The sequence below is a fragment of the Bos indicus x Bos taurus genome, chromosome 23 (genome assembly GCF_003369695.1).
Source record: "Bos indicus x Bos taurus breed Angus x Brahman F1 hybrid chromosome 23, Bos_hybrid_MaternalHap_v2.0, whole genome shotgun sequence".
In the NCBI taxonomy this organism is placed as follows: domain Eukaryota; kingdom Metazoa; phylum Chordata; class Mammalia; order Artiodactyla; family Bovidae; genus Bos; species Bos indicus x Bos taurus.
This window is the reverse complement of record NC_040098.1, coordinates 28,309,712-28,334,668: the sequence shown is the minus strand read 5'-3', so window position 1 is coordinate 28,334,668 and position 24,957 is coordinate 28,309,712. Positions and strand designations below refer to the sequence as shown.

The window sequence follows — 24,957 nt, the reverse complement described above, 5'->3', positions numbered from 1 at the left end:
TGTGGGCTCAGTAGTTGTGGTGGCAAGCTTAGTTGCCCTGTGGCATGTGTGATCTTAGTTCCTCCACAAGGGATCGAACCCAAGTCCCCCGCACTGGAAGGCAGATTTTCAACCACTGGACTACCAGGGAAGTCCCATGCACATTGCAATTTAAAGGCACATTCCAACTCTAAAAATATTTTCACTTCTTTGAATAATCAACCCAGAATTATTTTTTATAAGTTAGGGAATTTTTATCTACTGGACTTTCCTTAAAACTGTTCTCAACCTTTTTCTTGTCTCTAAGTGTTGATTTCATTTTTATCCCTAAGGGAAGAAAAAGATGGTGAATCCTCCTAGGTATCAAGAATTTTTAAGACAATTAGTGTAATCCCTTGGGGGCTTATGTTGAAGAAGACAATATTAACCTAGGCTCTGAGGAAGTATTCGTAACATCCACTTGGGAAAACCCAAAAGAAAACCGAAACTTTACTTAAATAAAATGTTTTGCAATCTCAGTTGGTTTGTGTGCTTTGACTATTCATGTAGGAGTGTGTGGGCACGTGTGTCTGAGAGGCAGCGGCGGTGGGGGAGCAGTGGGCATCGCCTGTGGTGCAGATCGACTGACTCTAGGGATGTGTGGAGACTAGGGAGACAGGGCCAACTTTCACCCCCTCAGCTCAGCCCCCAATCCCTGATTATGTTACCCCCTTCCCCACCCCCAACAAAGGAACATTCCCCCTTGCCACTCCCTAGTTTTCTTTCTCTGGCAGCAGATGAAGCAGCTGCTGAGCCAGCTCTGGTTTTCGGGAAGTCAGATGACCTTTTCCCTCTCCTGGTTCTCTGCCTGTCCCTGCCCCTGAGGTAGACACCATGGACCCACTGATGGCCGTACTTTGCCTGCTGCCCCTGTACCCAGGTAGGAGCAGAGGAGAGGGGATGCTGGGGTCCTGTGGGGCTGGGCTGGTGCCACCAGACTGAGTTTCCACGTGTGAAATGGACAGCCCCTTCTGCTTTCCTTTTCTAATCCGTGCCTTCCTTCTCTGCTGCATTTCTGAGTCGTGTTCCCATGCCTGCAGGTTTGGCTACAGCCGCGCTTTCCTGCCCCAAGAACGTGAATATCTCTGGTGGCAGTTTCACCCTCAGCAACGGCTGGAACCCTGGGAGTATCCTCACCTACTCCTGCCCCCTGGGCCATTACCCATACCCTGTGGTGACAAGGCTGTGCAAGAGCAACGGACAGTGGCAAATCCCGAGATCCACTCGGTCGACAAAGGCAATTTGCAAACGTGAGGCTCCCTGCCAGTGGCCACCCTGGGGACTCCTATTTAGTTTACTCAGCATGGGGCTTAATGTGACTCAAGGGGTGGCAAAGCTCCTTTTCCACAGGGCTTTTCAAAATAGCAAGGAAATGTCTACTGCCCACAGCAAGGCGTTGGAGGCAGGCTATGATGGAGATTGTGGGGTACTAAAGCCAAGGATGATGTTTAGAGGTTTGACAATTTGCCACATGGTACTGACCGTTCAGAACGGATGCTGAATGGTCCTGGCGTCCTCTGTTTTGCCGCATGTCACCCCTCTATTACCCACTCCTGGGACATTGGAGAACACCAAGGGAGGGACTGGGGTGGTCATAGTCCTCATGGGGCTGAGAGAAGTAACTGTTTTTAAATCTATTAGATTGAACTATGTGAAATTGCTAATATTCAACCAATTGTCAAAAGTAGCAATTTTACAGGTATCCACCTAATATTTTGACAAGCAGCTGGCTCTTGCCATGCCTCCAAGCTGAATATCACCCACTTTGGTGTCCAGTCCAGGTGTCATCCCTCCATCCCTGTATTATCATCCCCTTCTCTCCCTCCAGCTGTTCGCTGTCCAGCCCCTGTTTCCTTTGAGAACGGTGTGTACATCCCACGGCTGGGGTCCCACCCAGTGGGCGGCAACCTGAGCTTTGAATGTGAGGATGGCTTCACCCTGCGGGGCTCAGCTGTTCGGCAGTGTCGGCCCAACGGCATGTGGGATGGCGAGACGGCCGTGTGTGACAATGGTGGTGAGTGTCCTGACCCATGGCTGCATGGGGGCAGGGGTCTCCCAGGAGCCCTGGAGCCAGCTATGTGCCCAGGGAGCATGTGTGGGGTCAGGGACCAGGTGTTTCTGGTGCTAAAATCATAATCCTAGATTTTGGTCAATTGAGGTCTATAGTCGCACATCTCCAGCCTGTTAGGCTCCTGGCTCAAGGAAGTCGGTGCTAAGGTTTGGGTCCAGCATCAAGGCTGCAAATGCTCTGTCTACCTTTTCCCAATGCCTCCAAGCCAGGCTGGTACCTGCTCCCCCTGGGCTGTTGCAGGGAGGATGTGATGAAGGCAATCAAGTGCTGTGCTCAGCTGCCTTGCCTGTGGAGCCAGTCTGAGTTCCAAGCCCAGCTTTGATTTTGACAGCCTTTGGGGAGGTTATTTAACCTCTCTGTGCCTCAGTTTTCACACCTGTAAAATGGAGATGGTGAGAGTACTGACTGCAGGGGGTTGCCATCTGGATCAGATGAGTTGCCTGTGAAACAGCTCCTGGAATCTGCTGACACCACATATACTTTTGTTATGGTCATTACTGCCCTTGTGAAAGATTTAGGGCAGGGGGGTGCTGCTTGACAGAAGTGGGGTTCCTGGGATTCCCTGGAGCTACGTTTGCCTGTAGGTTTTAGGAGCTTCCTAGATCACAATTCTAAATACATAATACAGAGGACTCAGAGGTCACAAGGCGGTAGGACTGTATCCTCACCTGGAGCCCAGCTGCTGGCTTTCCAGTCATAGCCTTGATTCTTTGACAACAGCCATTTATTCAAACATAAATATAATTCACTTGAAAATTGAGGTTGAATCTATCTAAAGTGTACAGATTTTAAGTATTCACCAAAACCAAGTATTCATCATCTCAAGAGGCTCCCTCCTGTCCCCTTCCACAAGGTAACCTTCTCCTGACTTGTATCTCCATAGATTCGTTTAGCTTATTCTTACACCTCATACAAGTGGAATCAGACAGACTGTGCTCTTTCACATCTGGTTTCCTTTATTCCACATTCTGCCTGGGAGATCTATCGATGTTTCCCTGTGTATCAGCAGTTTGTTATTTTTTTTATGCTGTGTAGTTCCATTACATACTACAGTTTATCTATGCACTCTTGTTGGCGAGCATTTGGCTACTTCTAGTTTTTGATTATTGTGAGTAAAGCTCTATGAACACACTTATATGTGACTTTTGGTGCACTAGACATTTATCTCTCGAGTATATTATCTGGGAGTGGAGTTACTGGGTCACAGGTTGGCATCTGTTTTCTTTTAGTAGAGGCTGCAAACAGTTTCTCGATAGATCAGCAGCTCTGGTTGTCCTCTGACACCTGGAATTGCCCATCTTTTTAGTTTTAACAGTTCTGGTGGGTGTGTAGTGATGTCTCACTGTTTGCAAATATTCTCTGTGGAGGGGTAGGCTCTTTAGCCGCCGTCTTCCCTGAGGTTCTGGTATGGTACTAGCAGAGACCCTGGGTTGGGATTGGGATGTTTTAGGTGGCCATTGAGGCCACAGAGTTCTAAACCTTTCCCCTACTTCAGGTTTTTCCATCTGCACCCCTGGGAAGCACAGGTATGATGTCTCCCAAGGGAGAGGCCAAGGGACCCGCAGAGGCTCTGAGGGTTTCCAGAGGAGGAAGAGCCTAGGAGAGGGTGGGCCAGCCAGGTCCGGAGTCCGGAGGCTGAGGAGGCGAGTCCCTGTTCACCTCCATCTTCCTTTGTTCTTTGCAGCCAGTCACTGCCCCAACCCGGGCATTTCCGTGGGTGCAGTGCGGACCGGGTCTCGCTTCGGCCTTGGGGACAAGGTCAGATACCGCTGCTCCTCGAATCTGGTGCTGACAGGGTCTGCGGAGCGCGAGTGCCAGGACGACGGGGTCTGGAGTGGGACGGAGGCCATCTGCCGCCGTGAGTAGCAGCTCTGACCCTGCGGACACTGCTGGGCCCCGACCCCCGGGCCCAGCTGACCCCATCGGCTCTCCCCACAGAGCCCTACTCCTACGACTTTCCTGAGGATGTGGCCCCCGCCCTGGGCACCTCCTTCTCCCACTTACTTGCAACCACCAATCCCATCCAGCAGAAGAAGAAACGTGAGTGCTTGAGGCGGGCGTGGCAGGGGCGGGGCGGGAGCAGGGGCGGGGCAAGCTTGGGGGCGGGGCAGGAGCCTCCTGTGGGCTCACTGGGGCTGAGTTGACTAGAGGCGAGGCAGAGGGGTTTGATCGCCTTGGCTAGAGAGCAGGTGAGCGGTGGAGGTCTGAATCTCCCCCCTTTCACATTTCTCCCAGAAAACTTGGGCCGCAAAATACAAATCCAGCGTTCCGGTCACCTGAACCTCTACCTGCTCCTGGACGCCTCTCAGAGTGTGTCCAAAGATGACTTTGAAATCTTCAAGGACAGCGCCTCCCGCATGGTGGACAGGGTCAGGAAATAGGAGCCTGCGGATATCGGCTGCCTTCCTGCACTGTCTCTGTCTCCTTCCCTTCTCAGAATCCCATTTGCAACCCACTTCCTCCAAGAAGTCTTCCCAGATTATACACATGCTATGGATCATGAATTTAGAGGATACTATTTTTCATTCCACAAACACTGTTGGGGTACCTACTATATGTCAACCACTATTCTGGCTCCTGGGAGACCACAAAGATGAACGAGGCTGAGATCCCTCTTTTCAGGAATTCTAGAACAGTGATCTTCACGAAGGGGTACCCAAAACAGTCTGTGGGGGTGTGTGTGGCAGAAAAATACTAGTAATCATGTGGAATAACTGTAATTTAACTGAGATGAAGAACTTAATAGTTTCCTTTTAAAATTTCACTCTTTTCCATACGTTTTAAAATGTGTACAATATATCTGAACAATGATACACTTTATAAGTATACTTTATAAATATATATACCTATATTGAGGTATGTGCTCAGAATGTTTCTGCTGATGGAATGCATGAACAGAAGAGTTTGGAAACCCCTGGTTTACATTTCTTGCCAGGACTTTGCTTGGGAATTATGCTTTTCACCATAGTTTTTGTAGTTATGTGTTTTCCCTCCCTGCTCCATTGGAAAGAAGGCAGCTTTTGTGCTCCTTAGTTTCTCTCTTCAGATGTAAAGTTAAGTAAGCCACTAAGCCACAAGGCTATAAAATGCTACAGGCAAGTGCCGATAGGTTTGAATTCTTCCTCCATCTTTCACCAGTGGTGTGATCGGGGGCAAGGCAACAAGTCTCAGCATCCTCGTCTGTATAATAGGGACCATCACGACCCCTCACATCATTGATATGAGGATTAAATGCAGAGTGAACCTGTCAAACAGAGGAGAGGACCAACAACTGTCAGTTTCCTGGCTTCCTTAAGCAGCCACCTCCCAGGAAGGGATTCTCCATGAGCCTTGACTCTGTCGATCTCTGTCTAGGCTCTCTGTCTCCTCCAGGGCCCATTGCTGGCTCTCTTACCATCTTTTTTTTGGTCTGGGGGCCCTTCACCCTCTCACTTGCCCTTCACAGATCTTCAGCTTTGAGATCAAGGTTAGTGTCGCCATCATCACTTTTGCATCAAAGCCCAAAATCATCATGTCTGTCTTGGAAGACAGATCCCGGGATGTGACTGAAGTGGAGAACAGTCTGAGAAATATCAACTATAAAGGTATGATGCCATCAAATGAAGGTGATGGGAGTGGCAGTAGAGGATGGGCTCTTTGTGCCTGCAGAGATTCTAGACAAGTTCCAGAGAGAGGCCTCTTGGTGGCATTCAGGTCCCAGGGTTCTGGGCCTAAGGTTCCTTAGATTGGGGTGGCTTCCAAGTCAGGCTCATGGTTGGGGAGTTGCAGCTCCTACCAACACCTGGCTTGTTCACATGTGCTATGTGTCCAAAAGCATCGTGCAGGTCTTCAGCTCCTCCCTGAACCACATGGTCTGGTTTTCATAGTCTCCTCATGTCATTATGAAACTACCTGGGTGGTAGGTAGCAGCTGGTTGAAACAATCCACTTTCTTTGGGAACCCCATCTTCAAATCCTGGGCTTTTAGAATGACCTTTAGTGCTGTTGTGCAATGAGCATTTCTAAAGGGAAAGGTTTGAAATATTTGAACGGGCAATGATGCCAAATCTCTAACTGAATATCAAAGGTCTGTCTTTATCAAATCAATTGATAATTGCATTTCCAGTGTTTGGAGAAAATAAAGTGATTCCCTTCTCCCAGGTGGTAAGTGGAAAGTTTCTAAGAGAGCTTTTCATCTTCACATATTCCAGACCATGAAAATGGAACTGGGACCAACATCTACGAGGCCCTCCACGCTGTCTATATAATGATGAATAACCAAATGAATCGACCCCATATGAACCCAGGAGCCTGGCAGGAAATCCGACATGCCATCATCCTTCTGACAGATGGTAGGTATTGTTGTCTCTGTCAGTGAGCCTGGCACCGTGGAAGGAGCAGCAATGTGGGATCAGAAGACCTGCCTTCTGGTTCTCCCTCTGCCATGTCAGGCCTTGGTTTCTTATTTCTAAAGTAGAAACAATGTTGACGATGATGGTAATTACAACCACGACGATTACTGATAATGGAAGCTGCCCTCTTTTCTGTGTATAGTTTATTTGTTTATTTTTTGGCTGCACCGCATGGCATATGGATCTTAGTTCTCCGACCAGGGATCAAACCTGAACCCCTGGCAGTGGAAGTGCAGAGTCTTAACCGTTGGTCCGCAGGAAAGTCCCCTTACACAATTTTTACGAAGAGCAATAAGTACTTTGTGTAAAAGTGCTTTATGATCATGTGTTCGTTGTTGCCACCCGGGAGGTCACCTAGAGGGAGTTGGGTGGGACGTGTGCAGCAGTGATGTTGAGGTCCATGGATGAAAGGCAGATTGGGTAGTGGATCAGGGCTCTGCCATTTATCTTAATTTTGCCCAAATCACACAGCTCCTCTAGAAATCAAATTTCGTATATATAACATGAGGAGACCCACACTTACAGGGGCTGCATGAGAATCAAATGAGATAAAGTATAAAGATGCCCCTGACCCAGTGCTAAAGAATTTCTGTGAAGAATGTATCTCGAAACTCCAGCAGGGAGTGTAAGTGTTGAGGCTCCCAGGATGAATGCCTCCCTACTTCTCCAGGGCTGAGGGGATCGTGCTGCATCCATCTTAATGAACAATTCTTTTCCCTCCTTGATCCAGGAAAGTCCAACATGGGCGGCTCTCCCAAGGTGGCTGTTGACAATATCAAAGAAGTCTTGAACATCAACCAGAAGAGGAAAGACTATCTGGGTGAGCCTCTGCCCCCGCCCTGCCACAATCTGTGCTCTTTGCAGAGGACCCAAGGCCCATAGCCAGGAGTTTCAGCATCTTGGCTATATTTCTCTGCATTTCATTTTTTTTGGGGGTTGCACTGTACACAGCATGAGGGATCTTAGTATCTTGACCAGGGATCAAACCCACACCCCCTGCAGTAGAAGCGCAGAGTCTTAACCACTCGACTGCTGGGGAAGTCCTAGGCTGTATTTCTATTGAGACCCCAGGCTGTGTTGTTCTGTATGCAGTCAGCCAAGGATCACACTGAAGAGTTTGTAGTCAAACTACAAACCTTGAGTTTGTAGTTTCAACCTTGGGTTCATCTTTGACTGGCTGTGACCGTGGGTCATTTCTTTACTTGTAAGGAGGATACAGGACAAGGACCTACCTCAGGCCAGTAAGGGCAAGTGCTCAAACATTATCTGGTACAGAGAAACTCACGTCAATGTCGTTTTCATTCACCAGCTTTTGTTCCACAAACCTCTCCAGGAAGAAAAGGTCTGGAATCCTTGTGGGGACTGTCTCTGGCCTTTTCTCCATCAGTGCAGTTAACTAAGGCTTTGGCAGTTGCAGTCTCTAAAACAACAGTTCCTCTAATTCAGATAAACAAAAATTGCTCTCACCTTTGACCAGAAAAGAACTTCAAAGAGAAGTGCTTCAGATAAGGGGTAGCAGCTTGTTTTGAGGTCCCAAGTTTTACTTCCCCCTTGGGTTCTCTCTTTTCTGCTCATGCCACCCACTCCACCTGCCCCTCGAGGGTAAGCAGATTTCTTTGGGAAAACCCTTGCTAAGGAAGGCAAAATCCAAACTTCACTCCCTAACTCCTTAGCATCACTGGGCCAGAGTTAAATGCTTGAAAACACCTTCTTAAAAAGAGGCAGGAACCTCAGGGAAATAGAGAAAACACATTGCTATTGTTCAGTCACTCAGTTCTGTCCGACTCTTTGCAACACTGTGGACTGCAGCATGCCAGGCTTCTCTGTCCTTCACCATCTCCTGGAGTTTGCTCAAACTCATGTCCATTGAGTTGGTGATGCTATCCAACTATTTCATCCTCTGTTGTCCCCTTCTCCTCCTACCCTCAATCTTTCCCAGCATCGGGGTCTTTTCCAAAGAGTCGGCTCTTTGAATCAAGCTGCCAAAGTATTGGAGCTTCAGGTTCAGTCCTTCCAATGAATATTTAGGACTGATTTCCTTTAGGATTGACTGGTTGGATCTCCTTGCAGTCCCAGGGACTCTCAAGAGTCTTCTCCAACACCACAGTTCAAAAGCATCAATTCTTCAGCGAAAACACATGGGACGTGATAATCGTCCAGCTCCCACTGTAACTGCATAAAAGGACTATGAGGGGTATAAAGGGTGGGAGAAGGCTAGACTTGGTGGCCACCCTGGGGCAGTTCTAACTGGCACCCACACTGGCTCAGAGGTTGGTGTGGATGGTCGTGTGGATCCAGGTCCTCCAATGGGAAGAGGTGGCTTCAAGCCCTTCTCCCAGAGCCAGCATTTTGTAGAGGATGACTAGATCTGAAGCTGCGCCTCCATGCTACATCATGAGTTCTTTTTCATTCATTTATTCATTTAAAAGTCCTCACCGAGAGCCTGTTTTGGGCCAAGCACCACTCTAAGAATACAGCTGTAAACAAACAGAGGAAAATGCCTGTTTCGTGGGGCTGTCGTTCTGGAAGGGGGTGATATATTAGTTTCTTAGGGCTGTGGCAACAAAGGGTACAAATTTGGGTGGCTTGAAACAACAGAGACGTATTCTCTCATGCTCAGGAAGTAGGAAGTCCAAAATCAAGGCATCAACAGGGCCGTGCTCCAGCCAGAACCTCCGAGAATCCTTCCTTACCTTGTCCAACTTCAGGTGGCCCCAGGCATTCCTTAGCTTGGGGTTAAGTCGCTCACTCAGTCGTGTCTGACTCTTTGCGACCCCGTGGACTGTAGCCCACCAGACTCCTCCGTCCATGGGATTCTCCAGGCAAGAATACTGGAGTGGGTTGCCATTTCCTTCTCCAGGGGATTTTCCCGACCCAGGGATCGAACCCAGGTCTCCCACATTGCAGGCAGACACTTTAACTTCTGAGCCACCAGGGAAGACAGGATTACCCAATCTCTGCCTCTCTTCACATCACTGTCTTCCCTGAAGGTATCTCTGTGATGTCACATGGTTCTCCGTGTTGGCATTTGGATTTCCACATTCTTGTAAAGGTGTCAGATTCGTCTTTCCCTCCCTTCCCCCATCCAGCGAGACTTCACTTTAACTGATTGTATCTGCAAGGACACTATTTCCAAATATATATGAGCATATTCACAGGTCCTGGAGGTTAGGACCTGAACATACCTTTCGAGAAGACATAATTCTACCCACTCCAGGCATTACAGAAAATAAATAAGGAAGCCATATGGCACAGTAGAGGGTGACATGCACTAAGGTATAAAGTTAAGCAGAAAAGAAATCGAGATGTCTGCGTCATTGCAGTTTTACACAAGGAGGCCACAGCAGGCCTCCTGCGATGGTGACATTTGAATCAAAGCTTAGAAATGTAAGAGAGTGAGGCATGTGGGAAGCCTGGGGTAGGAATGAACCAGGCAGGGACAAAGCTCGTGCAAAGGCCCTGAGGTGGGAGTGTATTTCAGGAACTTCAAGAGGTTGTGTGACTGGAAGAGACTGAAGGGGAGGAGTGGTAGGAAATGAGGTCAAATAGGTAGTGGAGGAGAGGGGAGGGCATCCCGCTCACGTAGGGCTTCGTGGGACACAGCGAGTTCCCAGCTACAGCTTCCTGTGCTGCGGGATAGCCACTCACTGTGAGATTCTGCTAATTCCCTCCCCCTCAGACATCTATGCCATCGGTGTGGGCAGCCTACACGTGGACTGGAAAGAACTGAATAACCTGGGGTCCAAGAAGGACGGCGAGAGGCACGCCTTCATTCTGAAGGATGTACAGGCGCTGAGCCAGGTCTTCGAGCACATGCTGGGTGAGTGCACTTCCCCCTCTCTGGAGGGGGTGGCCAGTGTGGAGCCAGCTGAGGGTCCCTGGATGGCACCTGCTCACATTGCCCCTCACCGGCCTCCTTCACCATCTGCTCCTCACACCCACAGATGTCTCCCAGCTCACAGACCCCATCTGTGGGGTAGGGAACATGTCTGCCAATGCCTCTGCCCAGGAGAGGACACCCTGGCACGTCACTATTAAGGTACACAGAAAGAGGGATGGGGCTTGGATCCCAGAGGTGCGGCCGTGAGCCAGAGACATAGCAGTCCCTGAGATTACCTGTCCCCCTGCAGCCCAAGAGCCAGGAGACCTGCCGGGGGGCCCTCATCTCCGACCAGTGGGTCCTGACAGCCGCTCACTGCTTCCGCAATGCCGAGGACCGCACGCTGTGGAGGGTCAGTGTGGGTAAGGAAGGGCCCGCACCAGATTCCCGATCCCCTGGGCAGAGCTCCCACCCCTTGTTCCCAGCCTCTGGCCCCTTCAGGAGCCCTGGTCCAGCCTAATCTGCTACTTTGTTTCCAGGGGATCCCAACTTTCAGGGGAGCAAAGAATTCCAAATTGAGGAGGCAGTGATCTCCCCAGGCTTCAATGTCTTTTCCAAGAAGAGTCAGGGAATCCCAGAGTTCTATGGCGATGACATTGCTTTGCTAAAGCTGACCCAGAAAGTGAAGATGTCCACCCATGCTAGGTGCAGGGGTCTGGGATGGGAGGGCACCCTCTATAGGGGAGGGTGTCCTGGGGAGCCCTGGAAGAGGGGGCACCAAGGATGGGCCTCTGTGACCCTGGCCCTTCTCCTCAGGCCCATCTGCCTCCCCTGCACGGTGGGGGCCAACCTGGCTCTGCGGAAACTCCCAGGCAGTACCTGCCGAGATCATGGTGAGCGCTGGACTCGGTGCTGGAGGGACTGGCACCAAGGCTTGGGGGGTGATATCGTGGGCTGTGCTGCAGTCCCCAGGTCAGGATGCTGGGTAAAGGGACCAGCACTGACATCCTTGTCCTTGACTGCAGAGAAGGAGCTTCTGAACCAAGTGAGCATTCCCGCTCATTTTGTGGCTTTGAACGGGGATAAGCTGAATATTAATCTCAAGACAGGGTCAGAGGTGAGGGTCTCAGGTTCTGGATGCTGTTGAGGGTGGGGATGGGATTTCTCTCTGTATCCCCTAGCTCTGGCTGCTTTCTACCTCTGACCCCAAGTCATCCCTCCTCCTGGGCCTAGCAAGCCCTGCCCTGGGCTCGCTCACTCCATCCTTGTGTCCTCTTCTGCCCCTCCTGCAGTGGACAAACTGTGTCAAGGTCGTCCTCAAAGACAAAACCACGTTCCCCAACCTGACAGATGTCAGAGAGGTGGTGACAGACCAGTTCCTATGCAGTGGGACCCAGGGGGATGACAGTCCCTGCAAGGGTGAGCCCCTCCTCCGCCCACTTTCCATCCCCAACCCCCACCCTGGAGTCCAGATTCCCCAGGGGAAGGCCACCGATGTCCCTTGTGGCCAGCATGCACGCCCTGATGCAGCGGTGATGGTTGGCAGGATGACAGTCTCTGTCCCTCCTTTCTGGTAGGAGAATCTGGAGGAGCAGTTTTCCTTGAGCGGAGACTCAGGTTTTTTCAGGTGAGAAGTTTGCAGGACTGGAGTCACGGGATCTTGGCCTTGTTGGGGGATGAGGCAGACCTTTGAAGGACCTAAGGAGGTTGGGGCTGGGACAGGGGAAGCCCCCCACTCCAACCTTTCCCTCTTCTAGGTGGGCCTGGTGAGCTGGGGTCTCTACAACCCCTGTGGCAGCTCCAGTAAGAACTCCCGCAAACCTGCGCCCCATGGCAAGGTCCCGCGAGATTTCCACATCAACCTCTTCCGCCTGCAGCCCTGGCTCAGGCAGCATCTGGAGGGCATCCTGAACTTTGTGCCCCTCTAATCTTGGCCACCGAGCCCTCTGCTGACCTGCCAGGACCTGCTGTCTCTCCAGTCTCCTACCTCTGAATGTCCACCCTCAGCCTCCATGACCCATCTGCACTCCTTGCTTTGAACACATTCCCGCCTCCAGGATTCCGGGGCAGAGGCACATCCACACTAGGGAATCCCCGGCGCTCCTGCCAGCGCTGACCCCACCCTCTGCTGTACTTGGCTCACTCTCCTTCTCCTTACATAGGAAATTACCCAGTTATGAAATTAATAAAAAGCCAGTGATCCCCACATTTGTCTGTGCCTCTGCCTAGGGGCTGGCCTGGGAGGGGAGAAAAAGGCCAGAATAATTCCAGGAACCGCCAAGAAGGCAGGTCAGAGACCTTGCTGGACAAACAGTGGCTGAACTCTGTTCCGTAACAGAGTCAGCAGCAGGGGGTAGGGGGGGCGGCGCGCAGTGTGGATCTTATATCTAGTCCCCAAGGGGAGGTCTGGGCTTGTTGGACAGGACCAGGGGCGGAGAGGAGGTGTTGACTGGCTGAGTCCTGGACCTTGGGGAGCCAAAGGTGGAGTTTTTGCAGTTTCTGTTTCCTTGATTGGCAGCTCAGTGGGGCCCTCCCCGCTTGGACATTCCGGAAAGTGATGTGGGTAGGGAGGGTGGGGTGAACAGCAGGTGCCAGAACAGGATTGCATAAAAGGCTGGAGGTTGTGGGGGGCAGGGGAAGGGAGTGTGACTAGGCTCAGGTCTAAAGTTTCAGCTTGGCCATCAAGCCAAGCAGACTTGCAGCAGAAGCCAGGAGAGGCCCTCCTGCCCCCAGCCCCGGGTCACCATGGGGATTGGTCACAACCCCCGACTCTGCCTGGTACCCTTGATCCTGGGCCTCTTGTGTGGAGGTAAGTGAGATCACAGCCCCCCTCCCTCCACTCCTGCTTCCCCCACGATCCGTCCTTGGCCTTGTGAGGCTGGGCCTCACCAACTTTTCTCTTTAGGTGTGGGCATGACGCCATTGTCTGAGGCTGGGCCCCAAAGCCCCTGCTCTCTGGAGGGAGTAGAGATCAAAGGTGGCTCCTTCCGGCTTCTCAAGGCGGGCCAGGTGCTGGAGTACTTGTGTCCTTCTGGCTTCTACCCATACCCCATGCAGATTCGCACCTGCAGATCCACAGGGTCCTGGAGCACCCTGCAGACTCAAGACAGAAAGATTGTCAAGAGGGCTGAATGCAAAGGTTGGAGGGCAGTGAGGATGGGCATAGGCTGGCTGTGGGACGGAGCAGGTGGCAGCCAAGGTCCAGACTTGGATAAGTCTAGGCTTGAGTGGAGACGAGGCAGGCTGACAAGTTGGGCTGAGCACGGGTCAGAGCTGAGCGAGGGTTGGAGGTGGGATGGAGAAAGAAGGAAGGGGAGCTAGACTTTACTAAGCATTTACCCTGTGTCAAGCAGTCCCGGCAGTTCAAAGAACACTTAGAAATGGGGAGCGGGGAGCAGCATTACTCCTTATGGGTGGAGGTTCCTCCAGGGGTTGAAGGTAGTAGCTATTCTGTGAGGCCCAGAAGTGATATTTCTCAGTGACAGGGTCCCTGAGACCAGAAGGGTTATCCTAAAGGGCAGCCCTTCCCTTCCAGTAACTTCTACTTGGTCTCCACCCCCTTGCCCCCAAAGCAATTCGCTGTCCCAGACCACAGGATTTTGAGAATGGGGAGTACTGGCCCCGGGCTGCCTACTACAATTTGAGCGATGAGATCTCTTTCCGCTGCTATGATGGCTACACTCTTCGGGGCTCTGCCAATCGCACCTGCCAAGGGAATGGTCGGTGGGATGGGGAAACGGCCATCTGTGATGATGGAGGTGAGAACCGTCCCCCCTGTCCACAACAGCTCCTTCTCCCTGACCACCCGCAGCCTGAGGAACCAGTGCCACAGCTCTCGGTTCTCTGCCTTGCCCTTTGGGCCCCAGGCTTTGGCCCTCACCAGTGTGTCTTACACTTCTGCAGCGACGTACTGCCCCAACCCGGGCATCCCCCTTGGCACGAGGAAGGTGGGCAGCCAGTACCGCCTTGAAGACCGTGTCACCTACTACTGCAACCGGGGGCTCACTCTACGTGGTTCTGAGCAGCGAACATGCCTGGAAGGTGGCTCTTGGAGTGGAACGGAGCCTTCCTGCCAAGGTGACCCTTATCTGTACCCTCAAGTCAGACCCTGCTCTCCCATCTGCACATCCCCTCAGGAGCGCACTGCCTTCTCTCACTGCCACCATCCAGCTCCTTCCTCCCTTCTCTAAATCTCCCTGAAGAACTTCTAAGCCCTTCCCGCCCCTGAAGCCCACCATCTCGTGTCAGTGTCCCTGACCCTCCCAGACATTTGACCTGCTCTCTGATCTCTCCCAGACTCCTTTATGTACGACACTCCTGCAGAGGTGGCCGAAGCTTTCCTGTCTTCCCTGACAGAGACCATAGAAGGAGTTGATGCCGAGGATGGACATAGCCCAGGTTTGAAGGCAGAGAGGGGAGGCGGGGCAGGGAGTTGGGCATGGGGTGGAGAAGGGGCAGGAGACCTCTTTGTTCTGGAGCCTGAGCCTCTCTGGTGACATCCAGGGGAACAACAGAAGAGAAAGATTGTCCTGGACCCCTCAGGCTCCATGAACATCTACCTGGTATTGGATGGATCAGACAGCGTGGGGGCCCACAACTTCACAGGGGCCAAGAATTGTCTCAGAGATTTCATCGAGAAGGTGGGGCCCCCTCCCCTTGAAGGTGGGAACCTTGAAAGGACCTCACTGCCCTGCCAGGACTAGTTCCCAAATACTCCCAGCCCCTTGGAGCCACAGGGTCCCAGAAAATCTCCAGGTCCTATTGTGTCCTCCTTTCCTTTTACTTGACCTTTAACCTGGACTCCTCCATGACCTCAGGGTGATGAGTCAGTTCTTGAGTCTCTTACTAAGGACTTTCCTATCTGTCTCAGCCCAGCTGCTGAATTCTCCCAACCGTATATTCCTCTTTTGATGCTGTGACCTATTGCTCCCCTCGCCCACAGGTGGCAAGCTATGGGGTGAAGCCAAAATATGGTCTAGTGACATATGCCACAGAACCCAAAGTTTTGATCAGAGTGTCCGACCCAAAGAGCAGCGAAGCAGACTGGGTCACAGACCAGCTCAACCAAATCAACTACGCAGGTCAGAAGTCAGGGAAGGGTGCAAGGTTCGCTTTGGGGTCAGAGAGGTCTGAAGTTTCAGGAGTGTTGTGGGGAGGGTGTAGTGAGACCATGTGGTGGGGCAGGGAGGACTACTTTTTAATCCACAGTTGGACAGCAGGGTCATTGGAAAATGGGGTTTGGTGGGAACCCTTTGGAACTGAGAGGGGCACTTTATTGTCAAAGAAAAGACAATGGGGTGACAACTCAAGTTGACAGATGTGGGAACCCAGTTGCCGCTGGACCCCTGGGGTCAAGGACGGGTTGGGAGACCAGGCGAGGTGACGACACCTTCCCTGTTTCCAGATCACAAGTTGAAGGCAGGGACCAACACCAAGAGGGCTCTCCTGGAAGTGTACAACATGATGAGCAGGGAAGTAAACCAGTTCAAAGAGACCTGGAACCGCACGCGCCACGTCATCATCATCATGACTGACGGTAAGAGGGGCTTTTCTCCTGCCTGACTCCCCACCCTCTCAAACCAGCCCGTGGCCCCAAGTCCACATGTAACACTGGACTTGTGGTGGGGGATGGCGTGCTGCTCTTCCTTGTGCCTTTACAAGGAGGGACCCTCCACTCCGTGATCTCTCACTCATGATCTCCTCTCCAACCTGCTCACTCAGCCCTGTATGTCATTCCTTCCAGCCTCTTTGTCTTCCTGGACCCTCTTCCTTCATGTCTCCCCACCCTCACGGTCCGTCTCTCCTGCAGGTTTGCACAACATGGGTGGGGATCCAGTCACTGTCATTCACGATATTCGGTACTTGCTAGACATTGGTAGAAATCGCAAAAACCCCAGGGAGGATTATCTGGGTGAGTTTTACTGCCTAGGACCCAGCACCCCACTTTACTAGCTTCTTGCCTGCGCCAGGGCCAAGACTCTCACTCTGTTTTTTCTCTCTCAGATATCTATGTGTTCGGGGTTGGACCTCTAGTGAACCAAGAGAACATCAATGCTTTGGCTTCCAAGAAGGATAAAGAGAAACACGTGTTCAAACTCCAAGGCATGGAAAACCTGGAGGATGTTTTCGTCCAAATGCTTGGTAGGAAGCTATGGAAGGCTATAAGGAGATGGTCAGGAAACTCAGCTCTCCCCAGACCCCTCAAGGTCACTCATTCTTCCACTCCTCCTAAAGCCCTGGAAAGTCTGGAAGCCCTTTCTTTCCTCCTCTACCTCCAGGTCACTATTCTTGCTTCCTGGTACTTTCCACTCCCTGATCTCAGAATCACGAGTTCTGAAATGATGCCGAGACCTTTCTCAAGTCCCTCCTTTTACAGATATGGAAGCTGGGGCCAACAGAGGTCAAGAAATGGCAAGTTAGCAGGAGTTGGGCCTGAAAATGCCCAGGTCTCTGAGCTTAGTCCCATGATTCCAGTGGTTCCTTGCCTTCCCTTCCCTCTTTTGGGCATCTGCTCCCCACAGACACACTGGCCTCCCTCCGCAAGACAGCTGCCATTTGGAAATGAACTGTCCCAGCTTTTAGCACAATCTCCTTTCTTGTCAGATGAAAGCCGGACACTGGGTCTCTGTGGCATGGTTTGGGAGCACAAGGATGGTACTGCCTACCACAAGCAACCGTGGCAGGCCAAGATCTCGGTCACTGTAAGTGCAGTGTCCTGGTGGTGGGAACTTAGAGGAAGGGAGGTCAGGGTGAAATGAAGGTCGGAGGAAGGGCAAGGCACTCTTGATCAGATTGTGAGATTTGTGAAAGCTGAGCTTTCCCTCTGCTGCTGTCCCCAGCGCCCTTCAAAGGGGCATGAGAGCTGTATGGGTGCTATTGTGTCTGAGTACTTTGTGCTGACGGCTGCACACTGTTTCACTGTGGATGATGAGAAACACTCAATCAAGGTCAGCCTGGGTAAGGATGCAACCCATCAATTCTGAGCTTCTGCGGTGCCCTCTGGGCCACACTGCCTCCAGGGCCCACTTTCCACCTGTCCTCATCGCAGCCCTTCCCTTGCATGCTGGACAAGTTAGGGATGGGGAAGATTTGGGTTAGGGATGACATGCAGGCAGGAGGCTGCCTACACAGATTTCAGTGGTCTAGAGGAACCCCTTCTTGTACTTCAGGAGGACAGAGGAAGGAGTGGGAGGTAAAAGAAATCCTATTTCATCCGAAGTACGACCTCAATGCAAAAAAAGCAAAAGGCATTCCTGAGTTTTATGACTATGACGTGGCCCTCGTCAGGCTCAAGGAAAAGCTCAAGTATGAGACCACCATCAGGTGAGCCATCTGGATTCTGAGAGAAAAGGCTGGGAGAGGCAGAACTGAGACAGTAGCAGGCCCAGGGTTCACGATCCTTGAATTTCCCCATCTCTCCTCAACAGGCCCATTTGTCTCCCCTGCACTGAGGGATCGATTCAAGCCTTGAGGCTTCCAAGGTCAACCACATGCCAGCAACAGAGTAAGAGACATTCAGGGAGAGCAGCTTGTTAAGGGTGAAGTTCTGAGACAAGGAAGGGATGAGGGGGAGGGAGAGCAGGTCATGCCCTGCCCAGCCGCCAGCTCACGGGAAGGAGTGGAGGGCCACTCGATGACAAGCACGAGGCGGGGAGGGGAGGGAGAGTGCTGCAATGACCCAGTCTATCCATCTGTAAAGTGCAAGAGCTACTCCCTGCAAAGGACATTGAAGCTCTGTTTGTGTCTGAGTCTAAGAAGACCCTGACTCGGAAGGCAGTCTACATCAAGAATGGGGACAAGGTGAGGAATGTGGGATCCTGAGGTCCTTTAGGCCCCAGTCCTTCCTAAGCAAGCTTTGTTCCTCACACCTCTCTCCACACTTCCCTATCTCACCTACAGAAAGCCAGCTGTGAGAGAGATGCTCTACGCGCCCCAGGTTATGAAAAAGTCAAGGATGTCTCTGAGGTAGTCACCCCCAGGTTCCTCTGCACTGGAGGTGTGGATCCCTACGCTGACCCCAACACTTGCAAAGGTGAGAGAAGGCTCTTTGGTTGTGATGTGAGTTCTGAGGCCTAAGTCTTTTCCTACAGCATCTCCTTCCCTGCAGGTGATTCTGGTGGCCCCCTGATTATTCACAAGAGGAGTCGCTTCATTCAAGTGAGTCTTCTCTTTCCTTTCTCTGGAGAGATGCTGAGTGGTCAGCGTGGGCCCCAAAACAGGAAAGCTCACTGCATGTGGCTGAAAAGAGGTGGGGGGTGGGGCAGAGCCTGCCTCACCTTCAGACTCTTCCTTGAACTGGCCAATTCAGGGCCATGTGTCTGGTCTGTGTGCCAGGGGACAGAACTGAACTGGGTCCCTAGTCCTCCCAGGTCAGGTCACTTCAGATGCAACTGGCAGTAGCTGTGCTTCCTGGGATTAAGGAGTTCTACTAAATGATTCTTGGCAACCCCTCGCTCTCTCCAGGTTGGCGTGATCAGCTGGGGCGTCGTGGATGTTTGCAAGCGGCCACAGCAAGTACCTGGTTATGCTCGAGACTTTCACATCAACCTCTACCAGGTGCTGCCCTGGCTCAAGGAAAAACTCCAAAATGAGGATCTGGGTTTTCTATAAGGGGTTTCCTGCTGGAAAGGGGCATGAGACCAAATTAAAACAGCTGCGACAACACCTGTGTTCAAGATCCTTTTGGGGTAAAGGAGTGGGGAGCGTGCACTAGCCATGTGGTTACAACTGAGATCACATCTAACAGCCGTTTTTAAAGGCTCAACCCCAATCCCAAGTGCTGAAAAACCAGAGGCTGAGGGAGATGGGTGAGCTTCCACCTCAGTGTTTTACTGAGACCAGCGTTGGGGCAGACGAGGCACACGGAATCCAGCTCCATTCCCTAGAAGCCGTCCACAAGGTTTTCCTTGTAGACATCGTCGCTGTAGACAATCTGAGTCCTCTTGTCCCGGTGGCAGCCCTTAGGGCTATTCTGGACAGCTGTGGAGGGAGGAGAAGTTCCGTTAAAGTCTGAGGGAGAGCACCGACCAGACCTGAGGCCCAGAGTTTGGCCACCTCAACTCTAGCCTCTGGCCTTTGGATGCCCAGTTTCCATGCTGCCCTCTGGTGGCCAGGATGGCTTCTCTACCTTTAGCCCCCTTAGGCCTCTGGCTACCAATCCATGGCCCCAGTAAAGAGTGGGCAGTTATCATGGCACACGCAAACACTGTAATGAGTGTTTTGTCCTCAGAAATAACCCAAATGTTATTCTTGACACATGTGAATAATGTTAACCGCCTACTTCCAGTCAGTACACCAAAAATTAGAAAATCTCTATAGACCTTTGCTAACATGCTGGTCCTTCCTGGTTCCTTCTTTAGTATAACGGGTTACTCTGGCTCCGAACTCCCTGTGCCTACTGCTTTACATGGAAACCTACTTCGGGTGAAACGGGTTATTCATTCCATCAGGAGAATTCATTCCAGTGTAACTCTGGCCCTAAGCGTTCTCCCTGGAGCTGTCCCTTCCCGTTCCTCTTTCCTCCCTACGCCCCATTCCCGAGGATTCCATTCCTGCCACTCTGGGGCTAGAGGGAACCCCCATGCAAGCCCCCATTGTCTTGGAGCTTTCATCTCAATGCCGTGGATCACTTCCACTTTCTCAAAGCCTCTATCCTTCGGCTGCAACGATCCAGGCCCCTCGGGTCCTGCTCCCAGCTCTCTGACCTCTCCTTTGTCTCCGATGTTGCACACTCAACTTCAGCCTAACATGTCAGGAGGGCTGGGGCCGTATGGGGCATAAGGAACACAGCCCAGCTTCCTCCCATAGCTCCTGACTGTTTATTCCTTACGTCCGGTACTGGCTCATTGCTCCTCTGCATTCAGTCTCCCCTCCAACACTATCGTGTCGTTTCGCAGCAGCCCTATGATACAGGTGACTCCAGTCTACATTTTCAGTCGTTACTGAACACCTGCGTTTCTGATTCCTAACTTCAAAGGCCTATTTTATAAAACCAACTATATTCCATCTCAAAATGAGTAAGGCCGCATGAGGTGCTCACCTTCTTCGCCAACCTGACTCACTCCCACTTTCTTCCTTGTTCCAATCAACGCCTTGGAAATTGTTTCCAATACTTTTGTCTCCTCCTGCTTCTAACTGATAGAAGGCCTGAGGATTCTCCTTCTAATCCCCATAGTTGCCACACAAAACCAGGTCTCTAGCCCCTCTAGGGGACCCAGGGACAGGCAGAAGAACAAAACAGGGTGAGCTGTGGGCAACAGACATGAGAAAGGAAGAATCCCCTTCTTACCCAGGGAGCCCCAGACAGACTTGCCCGTGGCGGCATCCAGCATGGGCTGTTTTCGGGCAATGCTGACTTTGAGCTGTACAGACTCCACTTGGGTCCCGTTGAGCTGGGGCAGAAGAGGGGAGCGGGCAGAGGATGGGGGCAAACATTACAGACAAACCAAAGGAGGGTTTCTAGGAGCTGTCATCCTAAGAATAGACTAAGTAGGGACTTGAGAATATAAGGTTTCCTGCATGAATAGGGAAATACTTTCTTTGTCAAGAGGAAATGATTTCCTCCTGGCTCCCAATATTTTACAGAGAAAAAATGAGGATGTCAGGAGGGATGGGAAGAACAGATCTGGGAAGTCCCAACCTCAGCAACGGCCTGATCTGCTGACTCCATCTTTTCATAGGTGACGAAGGCACAGCTGGGATGAGAAAACACAGGGTCAGTAGAGGGCCTACGGGCTCCTCAGGACCCAGGCAAACCCAGTGTTACAGGCTGTGGAGACAGGCTAGCTTCCTCCCTCAGGTCTCACACCCCAGGTCCTCCTAGGACAACCCACCGTGGTCCTTACTTTCTGGGTGGGTCCATGGAGAGGTCAATGATGTTTCCAAAGGGAGAGAAGGCCCCACGGAGGAGGGTGGGCGTCATGTCTTCGCCATACACATACAGAGTGTTTCCCTTCCGAGGGGCCCGGCGTTCAGGGAACGAGTCTGACCCTATGGAACACAGGAATCCAGTCATGAGACATAGGCCTAGCTCACCCTCCACTTTAGAGTACCCTTTAGTAGGACGCACCCACACAGTATCTGAAGTCACTTCACAGTAGCCAAGATCACTCACTGCGGAAAGGGCCCTCTCGGTCGCGCTCCCTGTCCCGGTCTCGATCTCGGTCCCTGTCTCGGTCCCGCTCCCGGTCTCGATCACGGTCTCGGTCCCGCTCCCGGTCTCGCTCTCGATCCCGATCTCGGTCTCTATCTCGGTTCCGCTCACGACTGCGGTCCCGGCTGCGGCTTCGGGGAGGGGAGGCTGAGGAACGGGCACCACCACGTTCTTCGTAGCCCCAGTCGAAGCTTCGAGGGGGGCCATCGCCAGCTCCTGGGCCCTCTGCCTCTTCCCCATCTGGCCCCAGTTCCCGAAGCCGATCACTGGAAGATACAAAGCTGGCGAGCAGCAGACAATGAGGATCAAAGGGGGCTTATACCTCATCTTCCTGGATCCCTTGCAGACTCAACACCCCCTCTGCAGCCCCAGCTCTTCCCACTTCAGTTCCAAACCTCCTAAGGACCCGGGCAAGCCTCTCGTGCCCCCCAAACCCCACCAACTGGGACCCCGATCTTTCTCTAACCTCTCATACAAAGATTTCCTCTGTGGACGTCTGGACGACTGAAAGAGACCAAGAACAGTTAAGACGAGTCTGAGTGGCTGGCATATGGCCTCCAATATGTGGGTTTCTCATTTTTCTCAATCGCCTGCTCCTCAGAGACAGAAAACTGGAAACCATTACCTCCTGCAGGTCGTCGTCAGCAGATACGCTCCTCTGGAACGGTTGGAAAGTGGGGACCGGCCCCTTCTCAGGGTCCTGGGAAGGTGGGAGAGACCTACCTCAGTGGGGGAGCAGGAGGCCGCCTATCGGGGGCGGGGGGCTCCTCTTCACTCGCCCTCCTCTTGGCTACCCCGGCCTATCTTTGTTTGTTTGTTTGTTTCTCAGTTGACTACGTGTTATTTTACATAAAAGACTTAATACACACTTGAAGCATTTAGTTTACTAAAAACATCCTAAACCTGATGATCTTCTCAGCCTTTTCAACTCCTTAGAGAACACAATCCAACAGATCCATTATATGATGGATGAGAGTCACAGAATACATAAAACGGAGGAGAAGCTGGGAGGCATCTAGTTTCTTCATTTTATAGATAAGAAGCCTGAAGCTCAGAATGGCACAGCAACTTGTCCATGACTGAACTGGCATTACTTTCCCCCTACACCTACCTTCATTCCAACTTGGAAGGATGCCCTCTGACGTGAAGGATCCCTTGAACAATCTTTCTGCCTGTGCTCACCTTTAACTTCCCCTCTAGGGTCCGAGAACGCTTGAAGCCTGAGTTCTTGGTCTCAGCCTTGATGGCACTGATGGCTCCTGACTTCACCAGCTGCTTGGCCTGCTCTGTTGCCGTGGCTGTGTCCACCACAGGCTGCTCTGACAGTGCTGAAGTGGCAAGGGAAAGAGGTTTATTATGTTGGCCAGAGGTCAGCCGGTGTGCTTACTTCCAGCCTATCCCCGCCTCCCCCGTCACTCACAGCGTTTGACACCGCCTTGGCTGGCTGTACTGCTGCTACTTTGCTTCTTCAGAGCCAGCAATGCCTTTTTCTGGGAACAAGAGTGAGAAGAGAGGGACTGATGAGGGCCAATCCCTGGCCAGGTCTCCCAAGGCCCTTGGGTGCATCACTCCGGGGATACCTTTCTGAGAGAAAATAATGCAAATGGTGCCCCTGGGGTGGTACACTGCAGCTGTCTTGCCTCTCACATATAGTCTCTCAGATCACATACGCCAGCCATACCTACTCTCTCTAAACCATAATATCCAGAGGCTTTGCAGAGTCTCATATTTTTCAAGTTGAAAACAAGGAACTCAACCACAGACCATGGTCCCCGGATATACATTGCAGTTTAGTATAAGCCTCCATGCCTTCTTAGGGGCTTCATCCATCCACCCCTACATGTTTAATAAGAACACACCAATGCTTTGAAACAGAGATTTGCAAAAGAAAGAGACACAGATCCTCCTCTTGAGCTCATCAGAGGCTGAGAAAGAAGATGACCAGACTGAACTGTCAAGACTGTGCAGACTGGAGCTGAAAGCAAGTAAGATTTTTCTGATGCAGATGGTTATAAACCGGGCCCTGAGTAGGATCTACATAACGCAGGCTGAGAGGAAAAGGCATTTTAGACAAAGAAAACAGGGTGGCAGAGATGCAGAGATAAGAAGGTTTTGAGAATGCATGCTTTGGGACCAAGGAATAGTTCTATAGGAAGAAAGGTCAGATTAAAGCTTTTTATAGGCAATGTGAAACCACTGTGTTTTGAAAAAAGAAGGGCAGTGTTTAGTGTTTTCAATGCACCGTTTTAACAGGAGTGAAAAAGTCTGTCCAAGAAAAGAAACTTGTTGAGAATCCATTATAACAGTCAAAGTGAGCATCAGCAAAGACCTGATCTAGGAAACACATAGGAAAAAGAAAACAGAAATTACTTTAAAAGAAAAATGAAGACTTGGCAAACGTTTGGCTACACAAATGGTGCAGGAGACAGAGATGAGATATTCATCTCAAACAAATTGAAGAAGTGAATGCAGACAGTCCTATTTGGAAGACCAAGTTTAGTACAGACAAGACAACAGCTTCAGTTGTTATCAGTAAGACACTAGACGGCATTGGAAAAACCAAGCTTGGGATCACCAGTTCTTAAGATGGTACTAAAAGCCATGGGAAAGGAAGACAACTCCATGGCAGACCACACAGGAAAGAGAGAAAAGCAAGTACACACTTGGGGGAGTCCATCTCTGAAGTGACACTGAGAGATGACAGGCCTCCAGGTATAAGCTAGAGGAATCCCCACCCCCCATCCCCTCACACTCACCCCAGGTGTTCTCAGTGTAGAGTCTTTGAAAGTTTGGGCCATGCCCACACACACTCCCTCACCTTTTTCTTGAGTTTGTTGAATTTCTTCTGCAGAGCCTCCTCCTCCTCGCTCAGTCCGGGGGGTATCACCAACATGGTGGCTCCTGGTTCGGGGGCAGGGCCCAAGACATCTTTCTCCACTGTCACCGCCCAGAGTTCACACGCCGTCCACACTGATCCCGATCCCACCCCTTCAGGCCTGCCTACTCCTATCTTTTGCCTCTCCCTACCCCTTGCTTAAACCAGGCTGCCGTCCAAACCCCAGCTCGTCGGGATCAACCAGCATTCCCTTCTGTCTTCAGGAATCACGGATACCAGCGCCTTGGGGCACCATGTGGCCCAGGAAGGGATAAATACCCGCTCCGTCGCCAAGACGATGGCACCAGACCCCCCTATCTCGCTGGAGTTAGTATGGAATTGCGGGGTCCGAAAAGCAGAGGAAGCAGTGGAACGCGCGCAGCGCTCTCAGAGCAACGAAAGGGGCAAGAAGACAGAAGGAGCTCGGAAAAAGGGGGGCGAAGGCTGAGGAGAAGGCCTTACCTGAGGGGGCGGCAACCGGGGCCCCACGGTCTCGGGCGGCGCCCGCGCGGGCAGCGGATCCCGGGCTCAGAGCGATGACGTAGCGAGGGGCGGAGAACGCGGTAACCAAGGCGGCCCGCGCCGCACACACTTCCGCCCGGCCTCCGACCAGTTTGGGTCAGCCCCTAAG

At 51.8% G+C, this 24,957-nt stretch overlaps 3 protein-coding genes across 5 annotated transcripts; 2 read left to right on the top strand and 1 right to left on the bottom strand.

Moving 5' to 3' along the window:
• Window positions 1-742: 742 nt before the first annotated feature.
• C2 (complement C2) lies at window positions 743-12,505 on the top strand. 2 transcript variants are annotated; one of them, XM_027525473.1, is made up of 18 exons: window positions 752-898; window positions 1,059-1,268; window positions 1,847-2,032; window positions 3,774-3,947; window positions 4,028-4,129; window positions 4,325-4,458; window positions 5,535-5,673; window positions 6,279-6,419; window positions 7,210-7,299; window positions 10,159-10,299; window positions 10,424-10,518; window positions 10,610-10,721; window positions 10,839-11,004; window positions 11,116-11,192; window positions 11,325-11,416; window positions 11,592-11,718; window positions 11,877-11,926; window positions 12,057-12,505. In XM_027525473.1, the coding sequence occupies exons 1-18, from the start codon at window positions 853-855 to the stop codon at window positions 12,225-12,227; spliced, it is 2,253 nt and encodes a 750-aa protein (XP_027381274.1). In that variant the 5' UTR covers window positions 752-852; the 3' UTR covers window positions 12,228-12,505. The 2 variants fall into 2 exon arrangements, with proteins under 2 accessions (XP_027381273.1, XP_027381274.1); XM_027525472.1 differs by having other exon boundaries at window positions 743-898; window positions 10,839-11,192.
• Window positions 12,506-12,896: 391 nt separating this feature from the next.
• Window positions 12,897-18,963, top strand: CFB (complement factor B). Its single transcript, XM_027525474.1, has 18 exons — window positions 12,897-13,108; window positions 13,205-13,438; window positions 13,872-14,057; window positions 14,203-14,376; window positions 14,596-14,697; window positions 14,803-14,939; window positions 15,242-15,380; window positions 15,704-15,835; window positions 16,109-16,210; window positions 16,303-16,440; window positions 16,903-17,000; window positions 17,139-17,256; window positions 17,469-17,622; window positions 17,727-17,803; window positions 17,999-18,099; window positions 18,199-18,331; window positions 18,407-18,456; window positions 18,763-18,963. Exons 1-18 carry the CDS (start codon window positions 13,045-13,047, stop codon window positions 18,907-18,909), a joined length of 2,286 nt encoding a protein of 761 aa, XP_027381275.1. The 5' UTR covers window positions 12,897-13,044; the 3' UTR covers window positions 18,910-18,963.
• A 2-nt stretch (window positions 18,964-18,965) lies between these two features.
• On the bottom strand, window positions 18,966-24,913 carry NELFE (negative elongation factor complex member E). Of its 2 annotated transcripts, XM_027525482.1 has the most exons (11): window positions 24,789-24,913; window positions 24,270-24,352; window positions 22,872-22,941; window positions 22,634-22,779; window positions 22,077-22,151; window positions 21,918-21,955; window positions 21,413-21,732; window positions 21,144-21,288; window positions 20,939-20,993; window positions 20,588-20,690; window positions 18,966-19,278 (listed from the first exon to the last, which is right to left on the bottom strand). In XM_027525482.1, exons 2-11 carry the CDS (start codon window positions 24,342-24,344, stop codon window positions 19,181-19,183), a joined length of 1,125 nt encoding a protein of 374 aa, XP_027381283.1. In that variant the 5' UTR covers window positions 24,345-24,352; window positions 24,789-24,913; the 3' UTR covers window positions 18,966-19,180. The 2 variants fall into 2 exon arrangements, with proteins under 2 accessions (XP_027381283.1, XP_027381282.1); XM_027525481.1 differs by lacking the exon at window positions 20,939-20,993.
• Between the last annotated feature and the right edge of the window lie 44 nt (window positions 24,914-24,957).